This window comes from Hemitrygon akajei, chromosome 13 (genome assembly GCF_048418815.1).
Source record: "Hemitrygon akajei chromosome 13, sHemAka1.3, whole genome shotgun sequence".
NCBI lineage: Eukaryota > Metazoa > Chordata > Chondrichthyes > Myliobatiformes > Dasyatidae > Hemitrygon > Hemitrygon akajei.
Window position 1 is genome coordinate 106,762,239 of NC_133136.1, and position 17,880 is coordinate 106,780,118.

The window sequence follows — 17,880 nt, forward strand, 5'->3', positions numbered from 1 at the left end:
TTTTCTGCTAGATTTAGTGGATGTGTATCAAGAGGCTACAAGAATTATACATTATTCCACGCACTTCTATAGCTATTCTCTCAACAAGGAATGTTTCCATAAAGTTGGTGAAGGAGTAAGACTCCGCCAGAAGCTGCTGAATAATAACAGTTCATCAAGCTCATTGTGTTCAGATGTATTATGCTTCAAAAAAACATGCAGGACCATGAAAACTGAGTAAAATTCTATCAATTATTTATTTCATTTTTTTCACAACTATGTCCTGTAGACATACTGCTGTTCCCTCTATTTTCAACATCTCTCCAAGCAGAACATGGGCATCCTTGCATGTGAGACATCTCTGCATAATTAGACAATTAACAGCATGAGTAGCAAATGAACATTCATTACAGGATTTTTAATATGTAGCTAAGTTTATAGAAAAATCTTCTTGAAGTGAGTTGGTATTTGGTGATAGTCAAGAAAAGTGTGCTAACAAACCATAGATCCCAAAAACAAACATGTAAGTTTCTTTTATTAAAACTGATTTCTGAAAGCTGGGCATCTCAAAACTCTTCTTGAAATAAAAAAAATCCAGTTTGGAGCACTGGTTGACCTGTGCATAAATTATGCTCGCAAACACATCAATCTTTACTTTCTGCAAATCCAAAATTTGCATTCCCAAAATCACTTCAGAATTAAATGTGGCTTCCCTAGTTTTGGTGGTTCCTTAGGGTTGTTATAGCTGGGGGTGGTAATGGGGACAAGCCCCCACTACCTATTAAATACTCCCAGTGGCGTGTACCTCAAATAGTCTTTGACAACCAAGTCCAGCTCCTGGCCTTCACATGTGGCTTAGCTACTAAGCCCAGTGGAACCTTTTCTACTGACAGGAGAAGGAGTAAAGGTGGGTTAAAGGCGCCTTAAAACCAGTCGCTTCGGGCAGATGGGGCTCATCAGCCATGGTTGGCAACTCATCTAGGAGAAGGAAAAAACTTATCTCAAACCTCTGCTGCCTTTTGGCTATACCCACTCGTGAGGAACCCTTCCGTAGTAACCCCACGGGAGCTGGAGTCCCTAAGGCAGTCCTACACTGAGTTCAATGCTGACTGGCAACTCCTGCCACGCTGCTAGTACCAAACTGTATCGGCCTCTGCCGTTCCCTTTGGTTCATCAGTGGCTTGAAGAGGGGGAGTTTGCTATATGGACAACTGCACGCTCTCCGTATCGTACTGCCCAGGCTTGTGTATCTAGACTGGTCAACTCTGACTGACGGAGGGCTCAGATGGCTTTGGTGAGAAATAAGAATAAATTTATAATTCAAATTTTTTTTGTATGGGTGGTTTTCAGCCTCTTCCTTGGATTATTCAGGCATAAAGGCATATATCCCATCTCACCAAACAACCACAGGCCAGCTTGTATATGCTACTTTGTTCTCCATTCTCTAATGTATAAGCTTGGGTAAATACCATTTCAAATAAAAACATACCAGCTGTAAACAAAATTCACACTTCTTTGTTATTACCAGTCTAACAAGACACTCTGAACCAGCAAGACTAAGTGGATCATAGCGGGTAGATACTGAACTCGTGCTACCTCATATGCTCTTTCCACTTCAGGAATCATGATTTTTTTTAAAAACAAGCAAAATTCCATCTAAGCACTGTGATTCACACTGACACATTTCAGCGCAGAACATGGTATACCGTAATTTACTTGAGGATTCACTGCTAAACCCAAAATCACTTCAGTTCAAGTTAATTCAGTTTTGCATTTTGTGTCAGCATTACCTGTTTTCTCCTGCAGTAAATATAATATGTGATCAATTCAGCATAAACTCAGATTATTTTCCACACATTTATAAATATTTACCATATTTATCTAATGTAATTAGAGTGTAAGTATCTCTCTCTATGCACTACTCACAAAAGATCAACAACACCATTGAGCAAATCTCTGTGGAGGTTCTCCCATCTCGTGTGTTTGAAGGTGCAGTGTTTCATCCCTATACAGTATCTATAAAAAAAGTATTCAACCCCTGCATAAGTTTTCATGTTTTATTGTTTTACAACATCGAATCACAGTGGATTTAATTTGGCTTTTTTTGACACTGATCAATAGAAAAGATTTTTTCATGTCAAAGTGAAAAGTGCAAAGTGATCTAAATTAATTACGAATATAAAACACAAAATAATTGATTGCTCAAGTATTCACCTCCTTTAGTACAACACATTATATCGCCACTGGTGCAGCCAATTGGTTTTAGAAATCACATGATTAGTTAAATGGAAATCACCTGTGTGCATTCAAAGTGTTTCAGATGATTGTAGTAAACACACACCTGTATCTGTAAAGTCCAATGGCTGGTGTATCAGCACCCCGGCATAAACTACACCATGAAGACAAAGGAACACTTCAAACAGCTCTGGAAAAGGGTTATTGAAATGCACAAGTCAGGAGATGGATACAAGAACATTTCCAAGTCACCAAAAATCCCTTGGAGTACAGTTAAGGCAATCATCAAGAAATATTAATTTGCCTAGAGCAGGGCATCCTCAAAAACTGAGTGACCATACAAGAAGGGGACTAGTGAGGGAGACCACCAAGCGACCTATGACAACTCTGGAGGAGTTACAAGCTTCAGTGGCTGAGATGGGAGAGACTTTGCAAACAACAACTATTTCCCAGGTGCTTCACCAGTCACAGCTTTATGGGAGAGTGGCAAAGAGAAAGTCACTGTTGGAAAAAACCCACAAGAAATCCAGGCTAGAGTTTGCCCGAAGGCATACAGGGGAACTCTGAAATCAGCTGGAAGAAGGTTCTATGGTCTGATGAAACCAAAATCGAGCTTTTTGGCCATCAGACTAAATGCTATGTTTGGCATAAAAACCATGCATTATCAAAAACCCATGAAGTATGGTGGTGGATGCATCACGCTGTAGGGATGCTTCACTGCAACAAACACTGGAAGGCTTATGAAGGTAGACGGTAAAATGAATGCAGCAAAATACAGGGAAATCCTGAAGGAAAACCTGATGCAGTCTGCAAGAGAACTGCAACTTGGGAGAAGATTTGTTTTCCAGCAAGACAATGACCCCAAGCATAGAGCTACAGAGGAATGGCTTAAAAGCAACAAAGATAATGTCCTGGAGTGGCCAAGTCAGAGTACAGGCCTCAATCTGGTTGAGAATTTGTGTCTGGCCTTGAAAAGGAAAGTTCACTCACAAGCCTCATGCTATCTGCCAGAGCTTGAGCAGTTTTGTAAAGAAGAATGGGGAAAAATTGCAGTGTCCAGATGTGCAAAGCTGATAGAAACCTATCTGCACAGACTCAAGGCTGTAATCGCTACCAAAGATGCATCTACTAAATACTGACTTGAAGGGGGTGAATACTTAAGCAATCAATTATTTTGTGTTTTATATTTGTAATTAATTTAGGTCACTTTGTGGAGATCTATTTTCACTTTTTCTGTTGATCAGTGTCCAGAAAGAAACAAATTAAATCCACTGTGGTTCAGTGTTGTAAAACAATAAAACATGAAAACTTCCAAGGGTGGAATGGTAATCATTCCTGCTACATAGTTGTAATGCTGCCATTTGATCTTTGATTCCACTATTGTGATGCACAGAAATATTGAACTTGCATAGATAGATTCACTAATACTTGCTGACACATAACACATCTGCTGCATAACACTGTTGAACTGGTAATGCATGACTAGAATTTCATCTCTAATGCATCAGTAATTTGAAGATTGAACAATGCCAAAACTTAGTATGAAATTAATCTTGCATGGTAAAAGAAGATCCATAATTTACAAAATCTCCACCACATTTCTTTTAAATTCCCTTCTAAGCATTCTAAGCATTTAAAGTACATTATGATGTACACAAAAGATATATACAGATAAGTTAACCACAATATTATGATTGCTTCTTAAAAAAAATTAATGGCAGGAAAAAGAAACTTACAAAATTCAGCCATCATTCACATGCTTTATAGAAACAAATATATTATATTGACAGCTCCATTAGTGAATCACTGGCACTTTAACTTCTTGGAGCTATGTTCTTCTGTTTTCCTTTAAATAGTTCATGTGTCTTTCGTAATAGATCTAGAATAAATATTTCTAAATGCTTACAGTTACTGCAAGCAAGTCATGGATATAGGATATAGTCTTCCAATGTAGGATATTCTACAATCCTAATGCTGATGCAACTCACAGAATGTTGAATTCTGCAGGTTAAGTGATGGGTTGCAGTTTTATCAATGAATTTGCAAGTATCCCTGTACAAAATGTTGTTGTCTTTGTGTCAATATTTAAGTATGTGGTGATTACTAAACATATTATAAAAGACTTAAAATGTTTTTTTAAAATTCTTACAAATATGAAAATAACATTCTAACATTTCCATTCTCAATGTTACCTCAAATCTCTGGAGTATCTTAAAACCTACCTAGTAACTCACACTTAAACATAAAATATTTACATTATGTTCTATGTAAATGATTTGCTCATGGATTTAACTAGCTTGCCATATCATACAAATCTATTGCATTCCAGTAACGTAAATGTGCGAACATTGTCATGAACATTATTATATTAGTATTTTTTCCATTATACTGACCAGCAGCCATTCAGAGTTCATTTTAATCCCAATATTTATAAGGCCAGGTGGAGACCAGCACCTAGTTCTGAGGTTCTATCTGAAACAGCAGAGAATAACCAGCTGCAAATGCCGAGGATCAATCCACAACACAAGTTAAATGACCTTCAACTGGCAATGAATTTGCCAGCATCAAGCAGGACCAAAACAAAAACACACATTCACATATAGTTCAGTGACCAGTGAAACTGGTGTCTATTTATGTTTTACTCTCATTGAGATTCATTGTTCTTAGTGCATGAATTCTACTCCACTGATGTCCAAGTCTCTTGCTCTTGAAGGTCAGTTATTGCAAAGCATCGTTCATTTGTGGCCCATTATAAAGTATTTTATGTCTGGGCTAAACCCTAGTTAGAAGTGTTGATCTGAAAGGAAAAGAAATACATTACTTCAAGCGCATACATAAGCAACGAATTAGTAAAAGAGGAAAATGGAAAAAAGTACTATGGTTGGCTTAAGTTGTTCTCTGCTCTTGGCAATTTACTTGCGAATGTTTCATCACCAAGCGAGGAGACATTGTCAATGTGCTGTTGATTGTGGTGTGTCCTCCAAATGTTTGACTTTTATATACTTTTCAATCAGCTGAATCGACATAATTTCTAAACTCAGTTGTGATGCGGCAAGGAAATCTCATCGCCAATTGACTGTGTGGCAAACGTCATGTGTTGTTGTCTAGAATTTTGATCGCATCGGCTTACAAATATGATCAAGGATCAAAATCAGACTGAGTAAATTGCCAAGATTGGAAAGCAACTCAACCCAACCATCAACCACCCAAGCTACACATTTTGCAAGTTATTTCCAGTACTATCAATTTTAAGTTTTATGACAAAAATCATGGCAGAATAATCATATCATTCAAAGACCTTTCTCGGTTGAATTATTACTTCAATTACTTCCAAACCACTGATTACTGAATGCCCAACATATGTAAACTACAATGGCCCTCCTAGGCATTAAGCTGGCCAATTCATGCAATCCTGCTCAGTCTCTCAACTCTCATTTCCCACAAACTTCAGATCATCCGTAATTCTGAGTTGTATTTCATGCCCTTTTACCCAGTCCTTCTCGCACTATCCGGTAATTAAATTCCCGTTCTCATGGTTTCCATATTTATCCAGAATCTTGCTCCTCCCCATCTGCCATCTCATCCAGTATAATGACGTTGCTCCATTTCTGGACTCTTGTCTATCTAATAACGTATTTGCTCCAAATTTGCTTGCTAAGCCTTTGCCTCCCAAGATCAATACTATGATATTTCCTCCAAAATTCTGCACCTGCTTCCCTGCTATCCTCCCTTCACCCCACTCTCAATCACCATCCTCCTCAAAACCCACCATTGCTTGTCAGTTATGTTGTCATGCACTTCAGAGGCTAGATAAATATCATATCTTGAAATTGCAAAGTACGAGCTAAATTTATTTTAATGTTAAAACACTTACCACACAGTGAATTTCAGAATAGGTATGAGGCTAATTTAAATAATCAATCATCAGACCTCTACTTGTGCTATTATTAATCCTAATATCTGTGCTCCTGAGGAAGTCCTGTCACCACCTGTCTTGCAGGCGAACCTGCCCTCAAATGGGTCAGGGCAAGAATCCTTCACAGAAGTTCCACTGCCCACCACTTTTTATAAAGGGATGAGTGTGGGTTCATGCCATTTTTAAAGCAATTACAGAATTTCCCTTTGCTTTCTTTTGTTTTTCCAGTCTCAAGCATCTGTTATGGTTTAGCAGAAGTTCAATGGAGAATTAATATGAAAGCTTACAGTCACTAATAGATCAAACCATGCTTATCCCATTGATCCTCAAACAAAAGCATATGAAATGAAAAATATAATTATTTAGTGTTTTAAGTATATGGATTACTGTGTATTAACTTGCTCATGAGGATTAGAGTTTTGATGTTTACCTCAGAGTCTTCCACCTCTCCTTTTCAACATGATTCTCTGGGCTTTCACTTTCATAGGATGCCAAGTAAAGTGCTAAGGAATAAAAGAAGAAGACACAGCATTATATTATTGTGATTGTCATAATCCAATACTTTGTACAAGAGCCTCAGGGCTCATTCCACCAGGTTCAAGAACAGTTCCTACCCCTCAACCATCAGGCTCTTGAACAAACAGAGGATAACTACACTCAATTTCATTTGCCCTACCATTGACATGTTCCCTCAACCTACAGACTCACTTTCAAGGACTCTTTATCTCATACTCTTGTTATTTATTGCTATCGATTTGTATTTGCATTTGCACTCTGATCTTTCATTGATCCTGTTATAGTTGCTATTCAATAGATTTGTTGAGTATGCCCACAAAAAAAAATCTCAGGGTTGTATATGATGACATATAAAGTAGATAATAAAATTTACTTTGTGCTTTGAAGAATGTCGGGAAAACAACATGGGATTACTTTGGGATTGGTGTAAATAAATACTGCTTAGCTGATGGGCACAAGGACCATCTCTATGCTGGGTATCTTGTAACAGACTAACAGCAGAAGATGTGCGTTTGGCTCTGATATCTGTGCCAGTGCAACTCTTCAACCTGCAACCCTTCTTTTCCATTTCATTTAATCCAACCTTTCCACAGATCAATCTATCACAAATCTCCAGAAAGGTCTTCCAAGCTTTTAATTTAAGAAACCTGGTTCTGTGGGCTCTTGGCTGGATAGATCTCCCTGTGAGCTCTATTGAAAGAGATGATTAGAAAACAAGAACAATATTTTATAGACTTTCATCACCCTACAGCACAGTCTGAAGAAAGGAGACTTGCTGTCAAGCTGCCAGCTGTTACTGTGCAGATCCACACTTGCGATGATGCTCACAGCCCATCAAAGCACTGATTCCAGGTGCGATTCGGGGAGGATTTTAGACAGCAGCACAGAAGACAAATGCAATGTCAATCACTGACATGAGAAATTCTGCAGATGCTGGAAATCCAAAGCAACACACACAAGATGCTGGAGGAACTCAGCAGCATCTATGGAAATGAAGAGTCAATGTTTCACACCAAGGCATTTCTTCAGGTCTGAGAAAGAAAGGGGAAGATGCCAGAATAAAAAGGTGGGGAGGGGAGGGGAAAGAAGCTAGTTGGAAGGTGAAGACAGGAGCATAGGAAAACTCCAGGGCTGGAGAAGAAAGAATCTGATAGGAGAGGAGAATGGACTATAGGAGTGAGGGGACCCATGGGGAAGTAACAGGCAGGTGAGAAGTTAAAGGCCAGAGTGCAGAATACAGGAAGTGGGGAGGGCAAATTTGTTCACCAGAAGGAGAAATGCAATGTCAAGAGGACTGGAACTTAAAAATGTACTGCGGAGGTTTCATTAGGTGTTGGTCAGACTGTGTTTGGAACACTGTGGACAACATTGGGCCACATATCTAAGGAAGGATGTGCTGGCCCTTGGGATAGTCTAGAGCAGGGCACAAGATAGATCCGAGAAAAGAAAGGCTTGATGTATGAGTAGTGTTTGATAACTCTGGGTCTGTACTCAGTGGAGTCCAAAAGGATGAGGGGAATCTCATTGCAACCTATCAGATACTGAAAGGACTCATTAGAATGGATGTGGAGAGGACGTTTCTATTAGTAGGAATGTCTAGGATGAGCACACAGCCTCGAAATAGGACACTCCTTTAAAACTGAGATGAGGAGGTGGAAAATCTGTGATTTGCTGTCACAGAGTGCTGTGGAGGCAAGTCATTGGGCATATTCAAGACAGAGACTGATAGATTCTTAAATGGTAAGGGGGTTAAGGGTTACGAGAGAAGACAGTAAAATGGGTAGCCATGATTGAATGGCTGTGCAAATAGACTGAATGGGCTGAATGGCCTTACTCGGTTCCTATATTTTAAAGTGTTATAGATTCACTGTTAAATGCCAATTAATAAGACCAGAAGGCATACTAGCAAAATTAGGCCATTTGGCCCATTGAGTCTGCTCTGCCATTCAATCATGGCTGATCCTTTTTTTTGCTATTCAACCCCAATCCCTGGCCTTCTCCTCTTAACCTTTGATGCCATGTCCAATCAAGAGCCTATCAAGCGCTGCCAACGACCCGGCCACCACAGCTAACTGCGGTAATAAATTCTACAAATTCACCACCCTCTGGTAAAAGAAATTTCTCCGCATCTCTGTCTTAAATGGGTGTCCCTCTATCCTGAGGCTGTGCCCTCTTGTCCATGACTCCCCCACATCTACTCTGTCTAGGCCTTTCAACATTTGAAGGGTTTCAGTGAGATCCCCCCTCATCCTTCTAAATTCCAGCAAGTACAGACCCAGAGCCATCAAACGTTCCTCATATGATAACCTTTCATTTCGGGAATCATCCTTGTGAATCTCCCCTGAACCCTCTTCAATGCCAGCACATCTTTTCTTAGATGAGGAGCCCAAAACTGTTCACAATACTCAAGGTGAGGCCTCACTTGTGCCTTATAAAGCCTCAGCATCAAATCCCTGCTCTTGTAATCTCTTCTTGAAATGAATGCTAACATTAGAGTCCTTATCACTGACTCTACCTGCAAGTTAACCTTTAGGGTGTTCTGCACAAGGACTCCCAAGCCCCTTGCCACATCAGATTTTTGGATTTTCTCCCCATTTAGAAAATAGTCTGCACATTTATTTCTACTGCCAAAGTGCATGACAATGCATTTTCCAACATTGTATTTCACTTGCCACTCTCTTGCCCATTCTCCTAATCTGTTAAGTCCTTCTGCAGCCTTCCTGTTTCCTCAACATTTCCTACCCCTCCGTAACGGTCTCTCCTTTGGGCCTGTTCTTTCTCCTTTTGACTTGTATCCCAGCAATAACTTGTCATATTATGTCAGTCACTTGAGTAAACACTCAAGTCAGCCTGGAAGATTGCTTCCAAATCTGGAGCTTGAAATCTTAATCTTGATAAGATTCCGTCTCAACAACTCTTAGGTCAATATACTCCTAGGTAACTGCTCAGTTAAAACAAAGACAAATCGGGGGAGGGGAGAATCCAGCTGCGTGAAACATGGTATTTTTGATCATAAAAAGGAGACAAAACAGGTAACACTCAATGGCCTTATTTGCCCAGCCTTGTTACAGACGTTCAGCAGACATACAGTTTCAATCTGACAGTTTTGTATAATTGAGAAAGTTACTCTTTTTAATCTCTTTTGTTACAATTTGAAATTCAAAGGCAGCAGGAGATATATCTCAACTCAGGCTGCGGCTGTGGTTCAGCTTCCCTCTTAGAATCCAATAAAGGGACCATGTTTTATTGCTTAAAAATCATCTGATTTAGGAAACGATTAAACATTATGACATTCACAGATGTAAATCAGGATACTTCCAGCAACTACCAGCCAATCCAATTAAATATTATTCCTCTGTTTTTGAAGTTATTACTTGATATTTTTAGTGGGAAAATTCTTAGTACTATATCACTGAATTGCTTTCTCATTTTAACATATCATTGCATTTAAGAAGTTACAATCTCACTATTGGCAGCCTTAATTTCTGTGCTCAGGATATGAACAGATAATTAAACTAACTGGAGCTTATTCCAATTTGTGTAATATATTCACACAAAATGCTGGCAGAACTCAGCAGGCCAGACAGCATCTATGGGAGGAGGTAGTGATCACTACCTCCCATAGATGCTGTCTGGCCTGCTGAGTTCTGCCAGCATTTTGTGTTTTTATTTATTTCCAGCATCTGCAGATTCACTCGTGTTGCCTTGTGTAATATATTCATGACTTCTAAAAATGCTAAATAAAAGATATATTTTTAATTTTATTAATCCTAACTATCAAGTTGTGTTTTCTGCACAACACAAATTAATTGCAAGCTATTGATACCACTGGTTCAAGTGGGACAAAAGCATTATTATAAAATGGGAGTAACATGATCATATTTAATTATGGAAAGCAATTATATTAGTATGTTTGTGTGTTTTCGTTTTAGGAAACTGATAAAAACCTTGGATTAGGTCAACTTGAAGTTCAAGTTTATTGTCATCTGACTGTGCATATACAGAATTCATTGATTGTGTGGATAGCCAGAGGCTTTTTCCCAGGGCTGAAATGGCTAGCATGAGAGGGCACAGTTTTAAGGTGCTTGGAAGTAGGTACAGAGGAGATGTCAGGGGCAAGTTTTTTTACGCAGAGTGGTGGAAGGGGCTGCCGGCAACGGCGGTGGAGGCTGATACCATACGGTCTTTTAAGAGACTCCTGGACAGGTACATGGAGCTTAGAAAAATAGAGGGCTATGGGCAACCCTAGGTAATTTCTAAGGTAAGGACATGTTCAGCACAGCTTTGTGGGCTGAAGGGCCTGTATAGTGCTGTAGGTTTTCTATGTTTCTAAGTCTTACCTGCAAGCAGAGTGACCACCTCCACCCCCACCTCCCCTTCAGAAAAGATGTTATCCCAGATGATTTGAAATGCACTATGCTCTGGATGTCTATATAGTAGTATATTATAATATGTAGTATACTGTATATCTAAGATGGCTGGAGAGCAATGCGTATATTTGAGTTGAGATGCATTCTATTTTGAATTGGAGTTCACAGCTAAGCAGGGAAGAGTGTACTATTTCAGCAAAATTCGAGCAATATAGTATATCTCAACTGTTTGATTAAACATTCTTTATTTGCGAGTGCTTCACCTAACAAAGGGGAAAAAACTAAGCAGGCAAGTATCCTGGCTCCTCTGTTTTTCTTTCAATTATTTTCTGGAGGCACAGAACATAACAAAAACATGACGAGAATGAATGCTTAATAGATGGTCCTCAGGAAACTAAACATTTAAGTGCAATTTGTCAGAATTATTGTTCCTGAGCAATTATAATTCAATCAAGTTACATCATTGCCGCGAGTAATGTCTCACACAGTGCAGCTTATGATCTGCGCCTCAAATATAACGAAAGTGCTGAACATGAGCAGAGGTGCAATGATATAATCCAAAAGAAATCAAAATGCAATATTGGTGTTTTAAAGTATCTTGCAGTGAGAAATTAACTGTCTATCATTGTTCAAGGAATTCAAAGATAAATGTGTGAACAATTCACAATATATCCATCCTTAGAATAAACTCATTATCCATTTCAGTCATCACTATGGAATAGCAGAATCTTACATTTTTTAAACTCTGTCCCTTGACAAGTCCAGTAAACACTATTAATAGGCATATTGAAGTATTGATGGATACCACACACTTCTAAAATAAATTGCCATAAACTAATCAGAGGAAGTTACTTACCAAGCCTGGGAACAATTTTTATATATTTATTGATATAAAGCACAGAATAGGCTCTTCTGGCCCTTCGAACCACAACCCCTGCTTTAATCCTAGCCAACTCACAGGACAATTTATCTACCAACTGGTACACCTTTGGTCTGTGGGAGGAAACTGGAGCATACAGAGGAAACCCACACAGGCAGAGGGAGAACTCACAAACTGCTTTCTGACGGTGGTGAGAATTGAACCCGGGTTGCTGGTAGTGCAAAGTGTTTTGCTAACCACTATGCTACCGTGCCACCCCTCAGCCATATAATAAAAATACCTGAGCGGCAGAGTAGCGTTAAAAGGTATGAAGAAATCTAAGGCAATGTGATTTAATTTTATTGAAAATGCAATCACGTATAAAATATGTTCAAAAATTATTTAGTTAGTGAAGTTGAAAGTTAACATTTGGACATCAATAGCCTGTCTGATCCAAGCATGTAGACCTCAAGGCCGAGAAAGCTCGCTCAACAACACCTCCTCTTCTTTAGGAGGCTAAAGAAATTTGGCATATCTCCAATTTTTTAATTTTCATCATTGCACCATAGAAAGCATCCTATCTGGATGCATAATTGAGGAACAGTAAGAGCAAAAGGACGCAAATGGGTGTTGTCTACAGGCCACCAAACAGTAGCATGGATATTGGGTGCAAGTTGAATAGGGAGTGTGGTGAACTACATATACCTGTCTGGACTGCTCCTGTGGCTCCTCCCACAGACCCCTGTATAAAGGCGACTGAGGCCTGTTGCCCAGCCTCATTCCCCAGGACGTAGTGTTGTTCATTCTTCCAGTCAATAAAAGCCGATACCTCGCTTCTTACGTCTCAGAGTGAGTTATTGATGGTGCATCAGGGAGTTAACATTGGCATGTGGCAAAGGTAATGTCGCAGTAGTTATGGGGGATTTCAACATGCAGGTGAACTGGGAGAATCAGGTTGGTGCTGGACCACAGGATAGGGAGTTTGTAGAGTGCCTACGGGATGCGTTCTTGGAACAGCTTGTACGAGAGCCGACCAGGGACAAGACTATTCTGGATTTAGTGTTATGTAATGAACAGGATTTGATAAGCGATCTTGCAGTAAGGGAGCCATTAGGAGGTAGTGATCATAATATGATAAGTTTTTATCTGCAACTTGAGAAGGATAAGGGCAGCTCGGAGGTGTCAGTGTTGCAGTTGAACAGGGGAAACTATGGAGCCATGAGGGAGGGGCTGGCCAAAGTTGACTGGACGGATAGCCTAGCAGAAAAGACAGTGGAACAGCAATGGCAGGTATTCTTGGGAATAATGCACAAGGTGCAAAATCAGTTCATCCCTCAGAGAAGGAAGAATTCAAAGGGGGGAAAGGGGCCACAGTGGTTGACAAAGGAAGTCAGAGATTGCATAGCATTAAAAGAAAGGAAGTATGACAGAGCTAAGGTGAGTGGGAGGACAGATGATTGGGAAGTTTTTAAGGAACAACAGAACTTAACTAAAAAGACAATACGGGGAGAAAAAATGAGGTACGAACGCAAGCTAGCCAGGAATATAAAGGAAGATAGCAAAAGCTTTTTTAGGTATGTGAAGAGAAAGAAGATAGTTAAGAACAATGTTGGGCCCTTGAAGAATGAATTGGGTGAAATTGTTATAGGAAACAGAGAAATGGCAGAAGAATTTAATGAGTACTTTAGATCTGTTTTCACTAAGGAAGACACAAGCAATCTCCCAGATGTATGGATGGGCCAAGGACATAGGGTAACAGAGGAAATGAAACAGATTGACATTAGGAAGGAAATGGTGATGAGAAGACTGATGGGACTGAAGGCTGACAAATCCCCAGGTCCAGATGGTCTGCATCCTAGGGTACTAAAGGAGGTGGCCCTGGAAATTGCGGATGCATTGGTAATCATTTTCCAATGTTCCTTAGATTCAGGATCAGTTCCTGAGGATTGGAGAATGGCTAATGTTATCCCACTTTTTAAGAAAGGAGGGAGGGAGAAAACAGAGAACTATCGACCTGTCAGCCTGACATCGGTGGTGGGGAAGATGCTAGAGTCCATTATTAATGATGAAATAGTGGCATATCTAGATAGCAGTGATAGGATTGGGCCGAGCCAGCATGGATTTACCAAGGGTAAATCATGCTTGACTAATCTGTTGGAGTTTTTCGAGGATGTAACCAGGAAGTTAGACGGGGGAGATCCAGTGGATGTAGTGTACCTCGATTTTCAGAAGGCATTTGATAAGGTCCCACATAGGAGATTGGTGGGTAAAATCAAAGCTCAGGGCATCGGGGGGAAGACATTGACATGGATAAAAAACTGGTTGGCAGATAGAAAGCAAAGGGTAGTGGTGAATGGGTGTTTCTCGGAATGGCAGGTGGTGACTAGTGGGGTGCCACAGGGCTCGGTATTGGGACCACAGCTGTTTACAATTTACGTCAACGATTTGGATGAAGGCATTGAAAATAACATCAGCAAATTTGCTAATGATACTAAGCTGGGTGGCAGTGTGACATGTGATGATGATGTTAGGAGAATTCAGGGTGACTTGGATAGGCTGGGTGAGTGGGCAGATACTTGGCAGATGACGTTTAATGTGAATAAGTGTGAGGTTATCCACTTTGGGAGTAAGAACAGGAAGGCAGATTATTATCTGAACGGTGTAGAGTTAGGTAAGGGAGAAACACAAAGAGATTTAGGAGTCCTTGTTTATCAGTCACTGAAGGTGAATGAGCAAGTGCAGCAGGCAGTGAAGAAGGCTAATGGAATGTTTGCCTTTATTACAAAGGGAATTGAGTACAAGAGCAAGGAAATCCTCTTGCATTTGTACAGAGCCCTGGTGAGACCACACCTGGAGTATTGTGTACAGTTTTGGTCTCCAGGGTTAAGGAAGGACATCTTGGCTGTAGAGTAAGTGCAGCGTAGATTCAAGAGGTTAATTCCTGGGATGTCTGGACTGTCTTACGCAGAGAGGTTAGAGAGACTGGGCTTGTACACGCTGGAATTAAGGAGATTGAGAGGGGATCTGATTGAAACATATAAGATTATTAAGGGATTGGACAAGATAGAGGCAGGAAATATGTTCCAGATGCTGGGAGAGTCCAGTACCAGAGGGCATGGTTTGAGAATAAGGGGTGGGTCATTTAGGACAGAGTTAAGGAAAAACTTCTTCTCCCAGAGAGTTGTGGGGGTCTGGAATGCACTGCCATGGAAGGTAGTGCAGGCCAATTCTCTGGATGCTTTCAAGAAGGAGCTAGATAGGTATCTTATGGATAGGGGAATCAAGGGATATGGGGACAAGGCAGGAACTGGGTATTGATAGTAGTTGATCAGCCATGATCTCAAAATGGCGGTGCAGGCTCGAAGGGCCGAATGGTCTACTTCTGCACCTATTGTCTATAATGGTTTGATATAGCAACTGCTCTGGATGTGACCACGAGAAACTGCAGATTTGTGACACAGCTCAGCAAGTCCTCTCCATGGACTCTGTCTATATTTCTCACTGCCTCAGTAAAGCAGGCAACACAATCAAAGACCCCTCAATGCACTATGTAAAGAATTGATCTGTTTGAATAGTTTGCAAGACAAGCTTCTCACTATATCTTGGTACATGTGACAATAATAAACTAACTCTATTCTCCATTCCCAACACAGTAAATGGAAGTCTAATATTGGAAGTGATGAACTCACAAACTTCCTACTCATTAAATCTCAGTTTCAATTCCACCAGAGATACTCAGCTCCAGATTGTATTTAATACTTGCCCCAAATATGGATAAAAACTCTGACTTCTAGAGGCAAAATCCCTGGCACGTAGGCAACACTTGAGTAATTGAAGTAACATGGAGTAAAGGATAGATGGAAAGGCTCCCACTGGCTGCAATTGTGGGAAGTTAATCTCTGCACCAGGACATCACCGTAGTTTCATAATGCAGTGTGCCAGATCCAAACATCTCAGCAACTTCATCAACTGGCCTCTCTCCATCACTTCAATACAGAATGTTGAGGACCACACATTCTTCAGTTTTATCCAAAGCAAATCTGGGGCCAATATTCAAGCTTGGGAAATATGTAACTGCAAAACGTACCTTCAGCAAGACAGAATCCATCTTCCCCAATGCACTGAGTGGAGTTACTGTCATTTAACTCATGACTATTAACGCTTTTGAAGGGATGCAGGGGGATGATATTACCACTGACTGGAAAATTACTGACAGCAGTCATATAGATACAGTAAATCCAAGACCATTTAAGTAGTCTTGTACTCTGTAACATGATATGTTACTAAACTTCCAACCATTCAAAGGCATAAATAATTAAGGAATTCCAGGAATGGAAGGGTTAACACGTGAGAGCACTTGATGGCTCTGGGCCTGTAATCACTGGAGTTTAGAAGAATGAGGGAGGAAACTTATTGAAATCTATCAAACATATAAAGGCTTAGATGGAGCAGATCTGGAGAGGATGCTTCTTACAGTGGCTGAGTCAAGGCCCAGAGGGCACAGCCTGAGAATAGAAGGATGTCCATTTAGAACAGAGATGAGGAGGAATTTCTTCAGCCAGAGGGTAGTGAATCTGTGGAATTCATTAACAAAGACAGCTGTGGAGGCCAGGTTATTTGGGTATATTTAAAGCAGAGGCTAATAGGTGCGTGATTTGTCAGGATGTCAAATATTACTGGGAGAAGGCAGGAGAATAGGGTTGAGAGAGATGATAAATCAGCCATGATGGAATAGTGCAGCAGACTCAATGGGCTGAACTGCCTAATTCTGCTCCTATGTTTTATGGTCTAATGGATTGAATGTTCTCTATTTGTTTATGGGAGTATGGGTACAGCAACATTCAAACACAGTATCATACAGCACCCACTGTAGTTACAGCAGACATAAGAAATAGGAGCAGGAGTCGGTCACCTGGCCCGTAGAGCCTGCTCCACCATTCAATAAGATCATGGCTGATCTGACCATGGACTCATCTCCATCTACCTGCCGTTTCCCCATAACCCTTAATTAACCCTACTATGCATAAATCTATCAAACCTTATCTTAAATATATTTACTTAGGTAACCTCCACTGCTTCATTGGGCAAAGAATTCCACAGATTCTCCAGTCTCTGGGAAAAGAAATTCCTCCTCATCTCTATCCTAAATCTACTCCCCCAGAATATGAGGCTATGTCCTCTAGTTCTAGTTTCACTTATCAGTGGAAACAACTTTCCCGCCTCTATCTTATCTATCCCTTTCATAATTTTATATGTTTCTATCAGATCTCCTCTCATTCTTCTGAATTCCAGTGAGTACAATCCCAGGGGACTCAATCTCTCCTCATAGTCTAATCCGCTCATTTCTAGAATCAACCTAGTGAACCTCCTCTGCACCATTTCCAAAGCCAGTATTTTCTTCCTCACGTAAGGAGAGCAGAACTACATGTAGTACTCCAGGTGCGGCCTCATCAGTACCTGTACAGTTGCAGCATGACCTCTCTGCTATTAAATTCAATTCCTCTCACAATGAAGGCCAACATTCCCTTTGCTTTATTGACAGCCTGCTGCCCCTGAAAACCAACCTTAGTGATTCATGCATAAGCACTCCCAAGTCCCTCTGCACAGCAGCATGCTGCAACTTTTAACCATTTAAATAACCTGATCTTCCATTTTTCCTTCCAAAGTGGATGACCTCACATTTACCAACATTGTACTCCATCTGCCAGATCCTTGCCCACTCAGTTAACCTATCTATATCTCTCTGCAGACTCTCTGTATCTTCTGCACAATTTGCTTTTCCACTCAATTTAGTGTCGTCAGCAAACTCAGATACATTACACTCGGTACCCCCCTCCAGATAGTTAATGTATATTGTGAGAAGTTGTGGGCCCAGGACCAACCCCTGCAGCACACTGCTCACCACTGATTGCCAACCAGAGTAACACCCATGTGTGCCAACTCTCTGCTTTCTATTAGTTAACCAATCCTCTATCCATGCTAATACATCACTCCCAACTCTATGC

At 40.4% G+C, this 17,880-nt stretch overlaps 1 protein-coding gene across 6 annotated transcripts in view; it reads right to left on the bottom strand.

The window, feature by feature from the left end:
* Positions 1-213: 213 nt before the first annotated feature.
* The window catches only part of rasgef1ba (RasGEF domain family, member 1Ba), a 96,098-nt gene continuing 78,431 nt past the window's right edge, over positions 214-17,880 (bottom strand). For all 6 annotated transcript variants that reach the window (XM_073065235.1, XM_073065234.1, XM_073065232.1 and 3 more), the window contains 2 exons: positions 6,561-6,633; positions 214-5,011 (listed from right to left, as the gene is read on the bottom strand). In XM_073065235.1, the coding sequence (XP_072921336.1) occupies positions 4,987-5,011; positions 6,561-6,633 (98 nt within the window). In that variant the 3' untranslated portion in view covers positions 214-4,986. The remainder of the gene's footprint in view (positions 5,012-6,560; positions 6,634-17,880) is intronic.